We start from the raw sequence: 16,839 nt of genomic DNA, 5'->3' as shown, positions 1-16,839 counted from the left end.
CTAGTTATAGTTATTTATTATTTCTGCAATGTGCATTGATATCCAAAAGCTCAGACTGCTGGGATGCCTTTGTCTGGATTGGTTTGGTGTACAGATGCAACGCTCACTGTCATGCATTGAGGACCGCCCCATCAACTGACGTGATACACTGTATTCTATTGGTAAACAAAAGCTTGGCTCTATTTATGTCTGCCTGTTTCACTTATTCTATTCAAATTTATTCAACCAGGAAAACCTCACTGAGATCACTCATCTCATTTACAAGTGTGTCCTGGCCAAGACATGTGGGGGTTAGTGCCTTACACTTTTGGAACAGGCTAATAAACACATTAATGTGAAGGAAATAATACATTTAATTTAACCAAAATAAAATATTGCCATTATAAATGATAAAACATTTTTCGTTTGGCTGGCCAGCAAAGGGGGGGCCCTGTTTAATTTTCTTTCTGGGGACCTAAAAACCCCAGCTACACCCCTGGGTAGAGGACTGAATATTTTTTTTTCAGTCATTAAAAGATTTCAGTGTGGCTCTTTTCCACATTATTATAGTTAACTAAAGCTAACTAAATATCTAAAACTTAAAGGTAAAACTCATTTTAATTAACCGAAATTAAATAAAAACTGATATTTACAAGAAAAAACAAAACTAACTAAAATGAAATAAAATTAGAGACAAAATCTCTTTAGTTTTAGTCTTTGACATCAGCAAATTGTCTGACATGAACACCCAGGTCTGGAGAGAGTAAAGAGGTCTGATTTGATGGCAGAAGATTTCACACAATGGTTAATTTTAGGTCTTGATTTGTATACAAACATCAAAACTGAATAAATAAAATGAAAAGTGAAGAGACCTTTTGGATCTGACCCCAGACAGGCATCCCGTATTGCAGAAAAAACTAAAACTAGCACTAAAAATAATAAAAACTAAACTAAAACAATGTATTTACAAAACAAAAGTTAAACTAAATGGAAAAAACAGCATGAAATAATAATAAAAACTAAACTGAAATCTAAAACAAAAGGTAAAAACTAAATGAAAATAAAAAATGAGGAAAAATCCAAAACTACTATAACCTTGGCTTTTTGCTCTTGTTTTAATAAAAAAATGTGGTCAAATCTGATAAAACTGCTGCTATACTATAGCTACATCCCAGCTAACAGCTACACTGCTGGCAGCCATTGCTAGCTGCTCAAAGTACAACTTAAGCCCCCTGTAGCTACCGCCTCGTTCACCTCTGATTGTGCCAGACCTGAAAGATGCAGAAGGTAAAACTAAAAATAAATACAATACAATAATAACATAAAATACAAAATGTTCTTTTTGGTTTGCATCAGCAACCAAAATTGAGGCTGCATGAAGTGTTTCAGGCTTGATATCGCCCATGTTGTGATGTGACCATTGCATGCACACATCAGTTACAACATGACTTTATTTCACAGTAGATCAAACCCTGGAGTGTCTGAATAAAGTTTCCTATTTGATTGACCCACCAGTCAGCCCTGATCTATGCTGAAAACTCTTTTACACTCTTTGATACCTTACTTGACCTGAATAGTACACCCTCATGAATGCCTCTATAGATCTAGCAAAGCCAAGGTCAGGCCATGCAATCTTTTTCAGATTAGGTGATCACAGAGCCATAAATGCATGTGTGGCTTTACCAACTGACATGACAGACTACATGTAAATTTACAGCTCAATAAAATCAAGAAGTTCTAGTTTTTTTCTTGATCTTTTGCATTATTTTTTTCAATTTTCAGATTCGCCCTCATATGCCTTTGTTAACTACTGTTATGATGGTGGTGAAATCTGAAAAAGATATCCTGTAAAAAGTAAGAGGAGAACATCTGTACTATTACATTTACTCTTGCTTCAGTAGAGAGAATTATGCATGGCAGAGATTTTTAACACAGTGCATGTAGTGTGTAACCAGTGCATTAGTTCAAACATGACACTACAAAGAGCTCCGGATAAGAGCAGCGCTGGAGTTGCACTTTCATTTGAATGCACATGCCCACTTGCCCACACATCAGCTCGCACACAGCCTGTATGACAACAGAGAGCACTCCAGGTCCTGACATCTGGTCCCGGCTGTTAATCTTCACTGACCAATCAGCGCCGGGTCGGGGGATGAGTGACACTCATAGCAGATAAAAAGCAGTGATGAATCTTTTTCTTCACTCCCTCCCTCCCTCCTTCTACCCCCCCGATCTATCCTCCCAGTCACGCACTGCCTCTCTCTGCCTCCTCGCTCTCAACCACTCATTACTGTAATTGGAGGGTTTGGAGAGATACGGCAGGGAGAAGAAGACGAGGGAAAAAGAGGGAAAGGTTGAGAAAGAGGGAGAGAGGTTTCTGGAGGTCAGGCTTTTTCTGTTTTTCCCTCTATCAGTCTTTCTTTTTTTCTAAATCAAGGCCATACATTTGCTTTGGCTTTTCTTTAAAGATGCAGCCCTCATTCGAAGCATCAAAGCGGGCTCAATTTTCAAACCAAATATCGAGTTTCCAATGGCTCTAGTTTCCCTGCCCTCTTCACCTCCCTCTCTCTCTGCTTTCCTCCTGTCTTTGTTGAACCACAGCTGCTGCGTTTTATCTTAGTTTTGGCTTACTGGCCTCTGTCATTGGCTTGGGTTGAGCTGTGTATGTGTCCATGATTGTGAGCATAGGAACTTGCAAAAAGTCAAAGAGAGAGAAGGAAAATGTGTATTACAGTAAAAAGAAAGAAAGGTGTTAGCTGAAATGTTTTCTGTTGCCAATGGAAAGGTCATGGTGAGGTTACAGAAATAAAATCATCTACGGACAATTCAGTAAGAAATAGAAGAGCAGCATGCTTCCCAGCGACAGACAGAGTGAGCCAAAGGGGAAAGACTAGGAACAATAAACCTGAATCGATCCTTTCAGAGGAGAACTTGATATAATTCTACTTAAAGTCTTGACCTTTAAAAAGAAAAATAACATGTTCCATCTCTAAATAATGTTGGTGTAATACAAGATAGCCTTACTCTTAAATCAGGCATGAACATACAAATGAAGCCTAGTGTTAGTTCATGCAGGATATGGTAGTCATACACCCTGCAGTGATCAGCTGACATCACGCTTATCCCAATTAGCTCCCTCAGCCAATCACAGCTCTTTATCTCAGTGCAGCGGTGTATTTAAATATGACATAAGTCTCACTTATCCCTGCTTGCATTAATGCTGATGCACCACGCTGCAGCTGGCAAAGCTGAACCTCCTCCACCCCAGCCTCCTCCTTTATAGCATAAAGCTTGTTGCAACCTCATTTTCTGATTCATTGATTAACTGCTTTTGAACTAATTTTATTGTATTCAATATGCATTGTCATAAATGTATCTATTCAAGCCATGCACTCAAAGTCAAAGCATACTGCTTTACTAACCCGGGAAGCATCTTTTGAGCAGAGCCTCCTCCGCCAAGTTAAACTGTATATTTGCAATAAAATGGTTAAATGTATGATGAGAGTGTTCCTGAATGAAGAATATTCTTCTCCTCTCAGTGTTCTTTATTCTTTGCATTATGCCTTTAAGTGTCCTGTGATCACACTGGCTCAAGTCTTTAGCCGTCCATCTAAAATCACATACGAAAGAACAGCAGGGGATTAGAATCAATGATTTAATATCTCTCTATTTTCCCGACAACAGATGGTCGTTCAATCAGCCATCAGGGGCAAAACATGCAGTTCAAAAGCAGGAGGGAGACCTGGATTTGCTCCTGATACCAGCAAACAAAACTGGATGATCAAATTCAGACATTAATAAAAAGCTGTGGTCCACACAGAAATAGCAAATCATGTCTTCCAAAAAGCCGATAGATAGCAGTAGATTGTGTGTCTGCTCTTTTGCTGATAACATAAATATGACGAACTACACATAGCGCTGGTAGCTAGGCAAAAGTCAGACTGACATGCAGTGGCTAAGAAACTTTCTAAACAATACACTTTTTTCTTGAAATTAAAGAAACTTGTGATGCTTATTCTGCTTACTCATTAGCTGTGATTGCTATTATGTGCTGGCATCAGGCTAATGAACTGTAATTTATTGTGCATCCTGGGGAAAATCTGTTCGAATGAACCATCTGTTACTGCTATTATGTCTACATTTATTTTTAAAGTCCAGTTTTAGTCGAACTAGCACAATAAATCAACGTTTTTAACATCATGTAAACAAACTGAAATGATTTATTTGTATTTAGTGTTTGGCTGCATAAATGCTTCTACATTTATCCACACTGGGCCTACATCAGCTTGTTGCCTCTGACAGATGATCAGACGTCTTTCTTTAGGCATATTTAGGACATGTAGGGCAAAGTTTAGGACTTGGACTTGAATTGAGACCTGCTGCTTTCTTTCAGACTTGAAACAAGACTCCACAACTAAATACAAAATGACATGCAAGGGAGGCAGATGGCCAAGCAGTTGGGTCAGGCGGCCTGGGGTCAAGTCCGGCCTGCAGCTCCTTTCCTGCACGTCTCATCCCCTCTCTCTCATCTTAAGTTTCCTCCTCTCCAAATTAAAGGCATAAAAAGCCCAGAAGTATATCCTGCCATGCAAAGCACTCAGCCTTGTTAACGTCTCTAGACAAGGGGTTCTCAATGTTGGGGTCGGGACCCCATTTGGGGTTGCGAGACACTGAGAGAGGGTCTCCAGATGCCTTAGAAAAACTGAGAACATTTTTGAATGACACTGTTTCCACTTTTCACCAATTTGGCCTAGTTGTAACCCATTTTTATCACTTTTTCCCAGCAATTTTGCCAATTTTAACATATTTTTGCAACTTAAAACCCATTTTTTGTCAATTTTAATTGACAAAAATTTTTAATTTTTAAATTTTTTAAATTTTTAAATTTTTAAATTTTTAATTTTTAATTTTTAATTTTTTAATTTTTTAATTTTTGTTAATTTCTACCTCAGCTAACCCTTTCTTGCCAGTTTATATAATTTTTTTTCCCATTTCACCAAATTTCCACCTATTATTGCCACTTTAACGCCATTTCAGCCACTTTTGAATCCCCTTTTACCACTTGATATGCCCATTTTTGCCACTTTAACCCATTTTTTGGTTATTTTTTCCTACTTGTATCTAATTTTTGGCATTTCTAACCCATTTCTGCTACTTTTAAAATCTAATTTCACCACCTTTCACACCATTTTTTTGCCATTATTAACCAATTTTAGCTATTTTAAATGTATTTTAATTATGTTTTTAATGTGAATGGCTGCGTTCAGCCACCTTAAGGTACAGTGGGGGTCCCCGGTCATCTTTATTTTGGGGGTCGTGGGCTGAAAAGGTTGAGAACCACTGCTCTAGACTACATGTAAGCATATAGCATTAATCTTGGGTAACGCTGTCTATTTTAAGTTTTATATCTGCAAAGTCCAGTAGCCTTAAATATTACAAATACAGACTATTTCAAGCTCTAAACAGCCTTGAAAATGGCAGTAATTACTCCTGTTTTTGAAAAGAACCCATCTGAATAATAATAAGAAGAACAGATAAAGAAAAGTCTGAATGCATGGATGAAAAGACCTTTAGCAAAATATGATAAATGGGAAATTTGAACATTATGAACATAAATTTGATATGAAATATAAGCCAAATAGCAGTGAAATTATATCAAGATACATGCAGTGTGTCAGTGAGTATAAAGGAATAAATACCAATAAATAAAGGAAAGTGAATTTACAGCGCTCATTAGCAGCGCTGCAAAGGCAATACATAATGCGGGTATATAAAATGTCTCATTAGAAGCCAATGGGGAGTTTTTTTCCCTCCTTCTTAAACATGACGAGTGGCTGGCGAGGAACAACAACAGCCGAGAATGCAAAACAACAGCATGTGACTTTGAAAAATAAAAGAAGAAGAACATGAGGAGGTTAGACGGCGAGGGAAAGCGGGATGCAGAGAGAGGAAGGAGGATGTTTGTGATTCTTCTTCTGCAACCTCATGTAAGCCTCATGTAATTGCCGGGTGGTGGGTGGGAGGGAGGAGTTGGGGGGGGGTAAATATTATCTCTTAGACCATCTCTGCACTGCCACCCAACTCCCTCACACACAAACACAAAGTCAACCCCTCCTACACTCCCCGGACTTCCAAATCCCTCAGACTGCCAGCCTAAGCAGGACACACACTCACAGCACATATATAAACAAAGGAGGATTAGATAGACAGCCTCACAGCTACACACACTCTCTGCACAAACAGGTAGGAACACACGCACCCTCTGCGCCCCTGCTTTTTCTCTCACTCCAGGTTTTTGCACTTGGCTATAGTCTTGTCTCTCTGGCTGGGCCCATGCTCCTTCCTTTAGGTTTGATTTTATGTTGATTTGAACATCACATATATGAGTCAGTCTTCATTGCTTTTCTTACCATCCATCAAACACTCAGCTGTAGCATTCAAGCAATCTGTTCCCATAGATTTACTTTGATTGTGATCCTCTAACAAGCCTCTGCTATCTCTGTCACCTTGGCAATGAGTCCCACTCCACTTAATGTAGGATTGGGTGCCTGAAGCTGCAACATTAACACCTTGCTGAGACAGATACAGTCAGAATCAATGGGAACGTCCATGCTCTACATGCTGAGGGGGGAAAAGCAACTATCAACCCAAAGGCTGGAGAGTTGCTGTGTGGCGGTCTGCACCATGAACTCTGAAATCTAAATCTTTCATATTTCACCAAACCAAAGCACAGACCTGGGCAGAAGAACACTGTGGCTGCAAATAGGAGTGCACTGATTTATCAGTTTAACATCAGCATTGGCTGAAATCTGCAGGAAAGTGGCATGCCAGTATTTATCTTTCATGTCTAATAAATTTAATGCTGGCATCTACCGAACTAATGTTTAAGTTTTTGGCTTTTTTACAGGGTAGAAGATCTGATCTGAGCTGTTTTCATGGCACACTGAGAGTCTTAGATCAAGGAAAAGATGACAAAAACATCAGAATTGGCAATCACCAGTAGGCTGAATTGTTATTCCAAACAACAACAGATATTAAAAAGACAAAGTTTTACCAGTGCCTCCATTATTCAGACAGGTAAGCCTTGTGTGGAGAGGTGAAGAGGCTTGTTGATAACTTGGTAAAACAATTAAAGGGCATGTTATGCTATGCTATGCTACTCTGACTCCAATGTATCTGACCTCTTCCCTGTTTGACTCTGCAGGCCATTTAGGAGACGGTCTCTTTAGATCATCAAAAAAGTTTGCAAAACAGGGTTTTTCTACCCTTACAGTTTAGAACATTGGTTTACAGCCTTTTTTCCATAGCCCTTTGAAGCCTGACACCTCAAATAATAGCCAGAAAATTCTCATGTTTTGGAACTGAGATGCTTATTTAACCTACCGTAATACAAAAAGGAAAAATTGCCATAAAATTTTACTCTTTTTTTTTATCACATTTGAAGCATTAGGCATCTCATGCAATTGATAATCTGATGGTGAGCATTTTTTTTAACCATTTATCAGGTTGTATTCAGAAGGTTTTTAAAGAGATTATTGGTCATACTGATTAGACAGAGGGCTCACAAAATCATGCATCAAATATGATACAATTGGATCTAAAGGGTTATGGACCCCCTCTACAGGTACCCAGGAAAGCTAAGCCCCCCACCCCCACCCCCACCCCCACCTACCACCCTCGGTCCCACTTGGAAAAATTAAACATCAAATGCAAGTGTTTTCATTGAGAAAATCCCAAAATAATATTTTAATTTTCAAGAAAATTTTCAAATCTTTCAAGTTTAAAGTGTTGTAAATTTATGAAAAAAAACCTTACCATTTTCTCCTTTTCATTCATTTATTTTCTATACCGCTTATTCCGTTATCCCGCAGAGGGGCTGGAGCCTATCCCAGCTGTCATTGGGCAAAAGACGGGGTACACCCTGGACTGATCTCCAGTCACTTACAGGGCTGACATATAGAGACAGACAGGCACACTCACATTTACACCTCCAGCCAATTTTAGAGTCACCAACTAACCCGGAGAAAACCCACGTGTGCACGGGGAGAACATGCAAACTCCACACAGAAAGGCCCAGACCAGGAAGCAAACCAGGGACCGTCTTGCTGTAAAGCAACAGTGCTAACCTCTGCGCCGCCGTGCAGCCCTATTTTCTCCTTTTAAAGCAGTAAATTTACCTGACCTATGACAGAGAAGTTTTGAGATTTTAAAGTTGAAAATAGCAGATTTGGTGGAAGAAAATCTGACCAGATGAAGCCGTTTTCCCTGCACAAGTCCTGTGGTTGACAGCCTATCAATGATACTTCTCACTGGGATTGATCATTGAGGAAGTAGTCATGATAGAGAATCATCACATTATCATTTTCATCTGAAATTAGAAGACACATTTCTGTAAACTGCAGCTATCCAACCACGGTTTTCAGTTTGGTCCTCATAAATCTTTGACCTCAAAATGTCATAAAATATGACATTAGAAACTTGACATTTTAGAGTTTGTAATGTCTAAATTGACGATATTTTAAACTTGGAAATTCAAGTTTTTTTCTTTCGTAAATTTACAGTTTTTTTTTTAAATTCAGAAACCCTGAGTCCAATTTCTTGTTAATATACAACTTCATATGAAAAAAAATCCACATTTTTTGTTCCCCTCAAAAATGAACAGATCCTCTTTACTGTCTTGGCTTTAAGGATGGGCCTCATTCCCTGTCATACATTAAGTTTTTAACAATGTTTTAAAATTGATATATGCACATCTTATTTTGACAATGCCCTTCCCAGACACTTTGTAAGGGAGGTTTCCCAGCTGACTGTGAAATATATCCATGCAATGGCTTAATTCAAACAGCCTATCTGAAGTGTCAGGTTAAAATGGTCGAATCACACACCCCTATCATCTCGGCTCATGTTGGCTGCTGTTAAGAAATCATCCAATAAACAATCACAGTACTTCAGAGAATTGATTTTTTTCTCCTGTTCCATGACTCTGTCTTGTACACTCTCACAAACATTAATATGATGCTGTAAGTGCAGGGAGGCGACTGCATGCAAAATGCAACAAAGGGTGAGTGGCTTGCAGAGACATTGTGTGTTTTTTCCTCCCTGTTGTTCCTCTTGAGCTACTTTCAGCCCTTTTAAGGCAGTTAGTGACTGGCCTCTCTCCTCTATGTCTCTCTACATGTCTTTCTCTTGCTTTCTTTCCATCAACTCTCTCTCTCTCTTCTCATCTCTCCTCTCCAAGCACCCCTCCTCCCTCTTTCTGCAGCTTTGTTTTTCCATTTCGTCTCCCTCCTATCTCTTTCCCAGCACCGTAGCGAGAACCCATCCATATAAGTCATTTAACCAAGTATTGAGCCCTAAAAATCTCATTTTTTCTTTAACCAAGTGGCAAAATCTGTCAATGCTTGCCATAATCCCACTTGTTACCAATGCAAATCAATTTGCGCAGAGAATCTTTCTGCGCTCGAGTGCCACACTCGAATCAAGTGTGATAGAAGATCTGCTTTCTACTCCTTTCATGACAAGGCTTTTATTTCCAAGGCAGAAAGAGTGAGGCTGCGAGAGAAGAGGGGAGTTATCTTGTCTCTACAGGCAGGTTTACTCGCCGGCTTTACAGAAAAACACTCAAAGTTGAAGTGGTGGTGCAATTTGGGCTTTTTCCATATAAGACCATGTGTTTGCAGCTGTCCCAGTATGCCCTCTTTGGTCTGACTTCACCAGAAGTGTGCAGAAAAGACGGGGCTAGTCTGCCAGCATTAGCTATGCTGTGTCATACTGGAGTATCGATGTTTTTGTGTCCTCAAATCCCACCACAGCTGCAGCATGGGGGAATATAAGGAGGGAGGTTGGCTGTATAGGAAAAAAGAGAGAAGAGGAGGGGTGTGGATGCATGATAGCGGCATGAGAAAGCAGCTTTTGAAATATCCCCACACCCCTCCACCGAGCCACCGAGAACCATTCTCCTGGAGAGCGGCTGAAATCTGAGCTCTTTGTGAAAACGCTATAAGAGCATTTCAGGCTCATATGATGAGCTGCAGCATACAAAGCAAAAAAGGGGAGGGGAGGAATAAAAGGCAGGAAGAAAGAGGAGGAAGAGAAGGGAGAGAAGAGAGAGATAAGGCATGAAAGGTGGGATAGGTGGTACAGAGAGGTGAGATAGCTTTTTTTTTACTTTACCATATTCCCTGCCTCTCTTTATAGTATTTCCCTAATCCCCATGAGAGAGAAAGCAGCACTTCTCCTTTGAGGGATTAAAATAAAACAGACTATTTCTCAGCTTGCAACAATTGGGATTGTTCAGGGAAGAAAGCTGCTGCTGGCTGCAGAGGAGGGCCCAGATAAAGAGTGCAAATACAGTTGAGCGCGAGGATTAGACTGATGCATTGTCTTGCTGACAGTCGAACACAGCCTCTTTGCAAAATCTGAAATCATCCACCGATGATATAATGTGAAATCCGCTCTTGATTGTTGTACTGGAATACATTTGCTTTGTTGTTATTAAACAGATAAATCATCCCAGGGCCAAGGCGGAGGTTTCTACCAACTGTTGTTAGTCTTTAAAGTCGGTCTTAATGCCTGATCTCAGAGGGTTTAGGCTTCAGGAAGGAAGACAGTCTCAGAAATAAGTTTGGCAAACTTTGGGGAAGTTTTATGAACTCTTGCATGAATAATTTTCTTTTGCACCAGCCTGAATAAGTCAATGTAAAGACAACAGAGAGCAGAAGAGATTCAAATGGAACAAGATGAACACCCTTTTCATTGCATTCCATCATATACTTCTATTTACATCCCATTTTAGAGTATAACCTGCTTAAAGAGCATCAATTTCAGACAGCAACTTAATAGTTAGTTAGCTACATTAGCTACTCTATGTATTATCACATCATCAAGCTATGAAGATCTCATATTACAGTATTTCACCCTTTAACTTCTGTTTTTCTGACAGTATGAAACACCATGCGCTTGACATGTGTGAGAGCCAAATATACATTTCCATCATAGCCTATATAAAACATGGACGTATTCCCATTGGCATTAGAGGAGGTGTTTTGAAGCCAAACAGTGGTGGCGGCATCATTTGAAATGCTACCTCCCCTTAACTTTCAGTCAATCTAAAAACAGGCAGAATGGGCCTGAGATGCAGCTACAATGAGCCTCCTTGTCAAGCCAAAAAAGCCACGCCCCCCATTATGTAAACTCTTGCCTTACTATAGTCTAACAGATGAGTTACAAAAATGACCCGTCTTATTGTGTGTACCACTAGAGAAACAGGCCGTGCAAACCTGAACTGTTTTCAGCACCAGGTGGCTGACATGTTTATTTCATCATTACTGCCTCCAGTCAGATCCCACAACACACAAACCCCCTCTCCACCAATAAATCTCTGCATGGCCTTGACCCCAAGGTCCTTTCAAAACCTCCTCTACTCCTACACTCGGTTCCAGAGTCTCCAGTCCTTAGACGCTGCTTGACTTTCAGCTCCCCAGACAAACCAGTGGGCTTTTAGGGGTAGAGCCTTCAGTGTGGTCAAACCGGCCTCTTCAACTCAGCCTATAGGCTTGGGTAATTAGCATTGTCTTTGTCTGTTTCTGATGTAAATAGTCCCAAGATCCTTTAAAAGGGTCGATATACTGTGGCTATTTGAGCCCAAATAATACACAATGGGTGTGAGGGCCCTCTCAAAACTGTAATGATTATTGTCTTTTTTAATTAGGTGAGTTTTTGGAAATTTTGAAGAGTTTTATCCGAAAAGTCTTGAATCTTTACACATGCATCAGGCCTGGTGAAAAATGTAATATTTTATTGTTTATTTACATGGGTAATGGGAATTGGGTTCGCAAGTGCCCCCTTGACCAAACTCAAACTTCAGCCCCTCAAAGCTGTTTCACCTAGAGTAATGGAACTTGGTACACATGTTCAGCTTCCAAAAAGTCTTTTATAGTCATGCCAAATTCCCAACAAGAAGTCTGTGTTTGTGGATCAAAGTTTAAAGTTTGGTGTTTTTTTGGTCATTTACAGGGGTCCTTGAGCATCAGTGCTGCAGCCCATTTTGAAGTATTTCCAGTATCCCAACATGCACAAAAGTGCCAGGGCTGGTTCAGTGCTGCTGTTAATATTATCACTATCGCTATTTTAATTATCATATAATTATTACTGGTAGTATTACTGTTAAGACGGACCCATGTGAGCAGTGTTAATTACTAAAACCATGACAATAAATATTTGTCGACTATCTTTTTTTTTTTTTTTTTACCATGACAAGAATGAGTCTAAGACTAGCTAAAAAAGATATCTTTGATAATAAATAATTAAAAATATTTCATCAAGGAGACTGTGTGTATTATCTGTCAAAACACAAGCAGAGATGAGCTAACAGAGAATTCAAGGTATCAGCATTTTACATAATAGTTATTATTCTATTTAAGTATTTATAGCACTTCATTTTAAGTGAACAAAATTTATAGCAATTTTAAAATAAGGCCAGTTGAAAGGAAATAATTATTATGACTTAGAGTTACAACAAAAAGAGTACAGATTATTTTGGCTAAAACAGGCAGAAAAAGGTTTTTAAGTTTTTGTCAACTAGACTAAAACCATTACGGTTCAAAATGACCAAAATAAGACTGTGCAGTTGTGATTATACTGGGGCAGTATTGGGATTTACGATTGCGATAACAATACAATACACAGATGGTATCATGAGTTATCAAGAAAAAACAAATTATAATGATAGTTTGAAGTGTGTATTTCTCAACTCAAAACATACTAATATTAAGCAGCATTCAAAAATGATGTTTTTGCAGGACTTCTTTCAAAATAACTTAATGATTTCATAAAATAAACTTTTTCCTTTCTTGAAAATAAAGGTTCTTCTGCAAAGTGCAAAAGCTGCATTATTGCAAACTTAAAGGCCTTTCTGCAGGCATTTTTGTAAACCTTCAAGTACTACTTAATACAAAATAATTGCAGCCTTTTATGTGATTATGTAATTGCACAGCCTGACGTAGTGGTTGGATTGGCTTAATTGCACAGCATTAATTAGCTGTAAGGATGCTAATATATACAAGGTGGCTAAACATTGGCCTGCAACCCAAGCTCATACTCAAGGGCTATATGGGTTTGGCTTACTTCCTGAATTGATAGAATTTGTGCAAATGCCTCCAAGTTATCCCTCACACATGCACAAAACTCCCCAAAACTTCCTGAATGTTTAAAGGTTAGCTGCATGTTTGAATGCAATATTCCTTCCGGCAGCTGAGTAGAATTTCTGTGTCAAGTTGAAACAAGCTGATGTGTAAGCAGAGAGAAGTATACGGGAAAACAAACAGGGATGAGGATGTTTACAGCGCAAGATGGATGAGCTACTGGCTCTCTTTTTAATCATCCATTTAGAAGCCTTGAACTGTCATCACTGCATCATACAGTGTTTTTTTGTCCACTATTTCTTGCCAAAAGTTTCTTAAAAATCTCAGGTGTGCATGATGGACAAGGGGTCAGATATTAAACATCTTTCAAGAGATGAAAAATCGAGACAGAAAGGTGAGAAATGTTAAACTCTGGGAAGTTTGAGGATCAATCTCTCCATCTTAAAGTTTTCACTCACCGTGGTATCGAACTGTTTTGCGTGGGACGGGGTTCCAGTTGAGACCCAGCGACTTCTCCCATCCAACCAGAAACACCAGGAGCAAGACCTTGGTCCCGCCCATGGCTCCCATGTCAGCCCCCTTTTGTCAGAACTGGCGTTGAGTAATTGATCGACGGATCAATCAGTTGATTGGAGGGACTTCAGAGAGCAGCTCGGCTCCTGGCAGCCTGCCATGAGACAGAAAAAGCAACACATCAGCAGGAAGCAGCAGTTCTCGTCTTTTATTGGCCCTGGGTACTTATCAGAAACTATTTTGTTGGAACGGTGGTTGCAACTCGACTGTTCACGCACTCAAGCTGCACGGGGAGATAAATTTCTCTCTTTGAAAACATGTACTTTAAAATTGAACATGGTCATCAAAATCCACAATAATGTAAAACAAAAATGAGTTATGCAAATCGTTAAAGCCACTCAGGAGCAGCTGTAATCAGAGTACGTGCCTGTGTGAGCCTGAGTGTGAGAGTGAGTCTTAGCCTGCCAACAAAAACAAACCAAACATTTTAATGACTTTTGGCCGGTGGGGGTTGAGGGGGGTGTGCAGGAAAGTTTTCCCTGTTCCTCCCTCACTCAGAGTGATAATCCAGCTATCGCCACTCAAAAAGCTCAGAAACGGCTTATCGCCGCGCTCTTGTCAAGCCCATTCAGCAGCAGTATATTAAACCGGGGCTGAGTTATCAAAGTTAATTGGCGCTGGCGACGCATCAAACAGCAATGTGTTGGGAAATGAATGTCAAGCAAGGACAATCCCACAGCTCTGTGTTGTAAATGAATTGGTTTATACCTAATGAACATGTCAAGTGTGAGGCTACAGAGCCACATTACAGAATAATAACAGCACGGGATGATTGACTTGTTGCGATGCTGTAGGTGAGACTGAAGTGTGAGTGGGAGGAGGATTTAACACCCACACCGTGACAGGGGTTTGCATTCGTATTCTTGTAAAAAACCTGCCTCATGTCATTTATTCATTTAGTATGAACTCCATGACATCAATTTGGGACATAATTTTTTCTTGAGTGCATTTAGAACCAAGCTGAAAATGGCTCTTAGGAGCAAATTTGCTCACAGTCAACCAGGAGCAGCACTGTATGAATTCAATTCTTTTTCATTACAAGTTTCCTTTTTAGGCAGAAAGTATGAAAACAACTTTTTAAATAATTTCTAACTTAGAATAACTTATAAATTAATCATGTTGGACTGTTTTCTTTGTTAAATTTAGTGCAGCCACCTGTGCTGATATAAAACATGAACAATGATGCCTGGTAGGGCTGAACAATATTGGAAAAACTGGACTGCAATGTTTTTTCTTACTGGGGTGTACACTACACTGCAACATTAAAAAACAATTTAGTTATTCTAATCTATGCAGTGAATTTATGTTGACTTTCTTTCGGCTCATTAACCTTTGAATTATGCAATCATAAATGAAATTATTTTGGAGTTCATTTCTTTCAGCCTTTGGATGTGAAAACAACGTGATCTGTAATAACATTGATTAGTATTGAAATGACTGTTTGAGGTGTGATACATAAACTAGGGTTGTTAATGTTGATGCAATAGCCATGATGCACTTCAGCTCCAAAATCAATGCATTTAGGAACACAATAGCTAAGCTACTGCAGCAGCTGGAAACTTCTCACTGTAGCATCTTTGTGCTCTAACAGTGATAGAAAATATGTCCCTTTAACTATTTTTTTGTTAACGGATATAAAATGTTACTTGACATAGCTAGAAACCCCCCTATGGATAGCCACATCATTGAAAATGCACACTGAAAACAATGAAATTACTTTAGAAGCAATAAATCCAGTTGCATTTCAGAATATGAGGGTGCAACAAGCTTGTACTATAAAGGAGGAGGCTGGGATGGAGGAGCTGAAGATTTGCCAGGAGCAGCAGTGTGCATGACACAGGGATTAGTGAGAAGTACATCATATTTAAATACACCGCTGTGATGAGAGAAGGAGCTGTGATTGGCTGTGAGAGCTGGGGGCGTGATAATTGGGATCAGCTGGCCATCATGACTTCTGTGTCCTGCATGAACTAATGCTAAGCTTTACTTAATATTTTCTTGTCTATCCATGTGGTTCAGCTAGAATTATCTCCTGAAGTTCTGAGTTTCCAGAAATTCCATATCTAATTTCAAAATAAAAGCAGGTCTACATTAGAATAGAAAGTAAAATACCCTTAGCTAAAGGCAGTACAAATTACAAAATAAAAGCATAACAAAGAACAGATTGTTAACAAACTCTCTTACTTTTATTATAAACCTAAACTGGATCACTTCAACAGAAAAAGCAACTTAACTAGAACTCCTGAATACTTCATTAACAGGGAATCATTGGACGTCATTTTGTACATGCACTCCTGCATATTCCTTAATTTAAAACAATGTTTAACATTGTATTTCACAGACTAAAGTGTCTCTAACTTCTAAGACATGGTGTAAGACCACAGTGATGAAGCAGTGCAGAACCACTTATATAATAAATCTTAAAGTCAAGACCATAAAATGTATCTATTTGCATTCATTTGATTCATAAAGCAAGATCAGGTAAGAATGGCTTCATATTGCTAATATGGACTTAAAAATCTATCTAGAAATGCAAAACAATCAAATTTTAAAAATGCATTTTAAAATGAGTCTTCAGGATTAACTAATGAAATTCAGCTTTTACTCTTGATTTTACAAACAATCATCTGATGGCCCTGAAATAAACTTCCATTAAAAGAATCCATATTAGGTATGGTTAATCCAGTAGTAAAAGAATGGACATTATTCTGAAGACTCCACTCAACAGCTCAAATGTTCCCATGTTGGGTTGGATCGCTTGCTAATAAAGAGAACTGTTTTCTAATCATTGTGAGACTTTTGCAAAGTGTTTTACTGAAAATAATTATATTGTGCAAACAATTATAATTGTGATTCATTGTGTAGCACCAATGCAAAAAGGGAGATGAATATGCATCCCTGCTCTTTTTATTCTGCTAATGTTGAGTTGAATCATCCAATCAAATCACGACTAAAACACCATCCCTTACTTTTAGAGGCTTCTGGTCTTTTGGGTGGTTCAATTTGTACAAACAGTGAGACATCTCTGAGATTTCTGCTGCTGTGCTCTGGGAGTAAAGTTTATTTGTGAAACCTCAAAGCAGAAAAATGTAACAGCAGCATCCAGAAGATGTCCCAGTTACCAATGTGCCTAAACTAGTTTGTA

General features: G+C 39.0%; 1 protein-coding gene across 2 annotated transcripts in view; it reads right to left on the bottom strand.

Moving 5' to 3' along the window:
• Positions 1-16,839, bottom strand: part of sema4c (sema domain, immunoglobulin domain (Ig), transmembrane domain (TM) and short cytoplasmic domain, (semaphorin) 4C) — a 211,860-nt gene that overhangs the window by 105,291 nt on the left and 89,730 nt on the right. For both annotated transcript variants that reach the window (XM_041787078.1, XM_041787079.1), the window contains one exon: positions 13,580-13,788. In XM_041787078.1, coding sequence (XP_041643012.1) covers positions 13,580-13,691 — 112 coding nt within the window. In that variant the 5' untranslated portion in view covers positions 13,692-13,788. The remainder of the gene's footprint in view (positions 1-13,579; positions 13,789-16,839) is intronic.

This window comes from Cheilinus undulatus, linkage group 5 (genome assembly GCF_018320785.1).
Source record: "Cheilinus undulatus linkage group 5, ASM1832078v1, whole genome shotgun sequence".
NCBI classification, from domain to species: Eukaryota; Metazoa; Chordata; class Actinopteri; order Labriformes; family Labridae; genus Cheilinus; species Cheilinus undulatus.
Note: the sequence above shows the minus strand (reverse complement) of the source record. Positions and strands in the feature narration are given on the sequence as shown.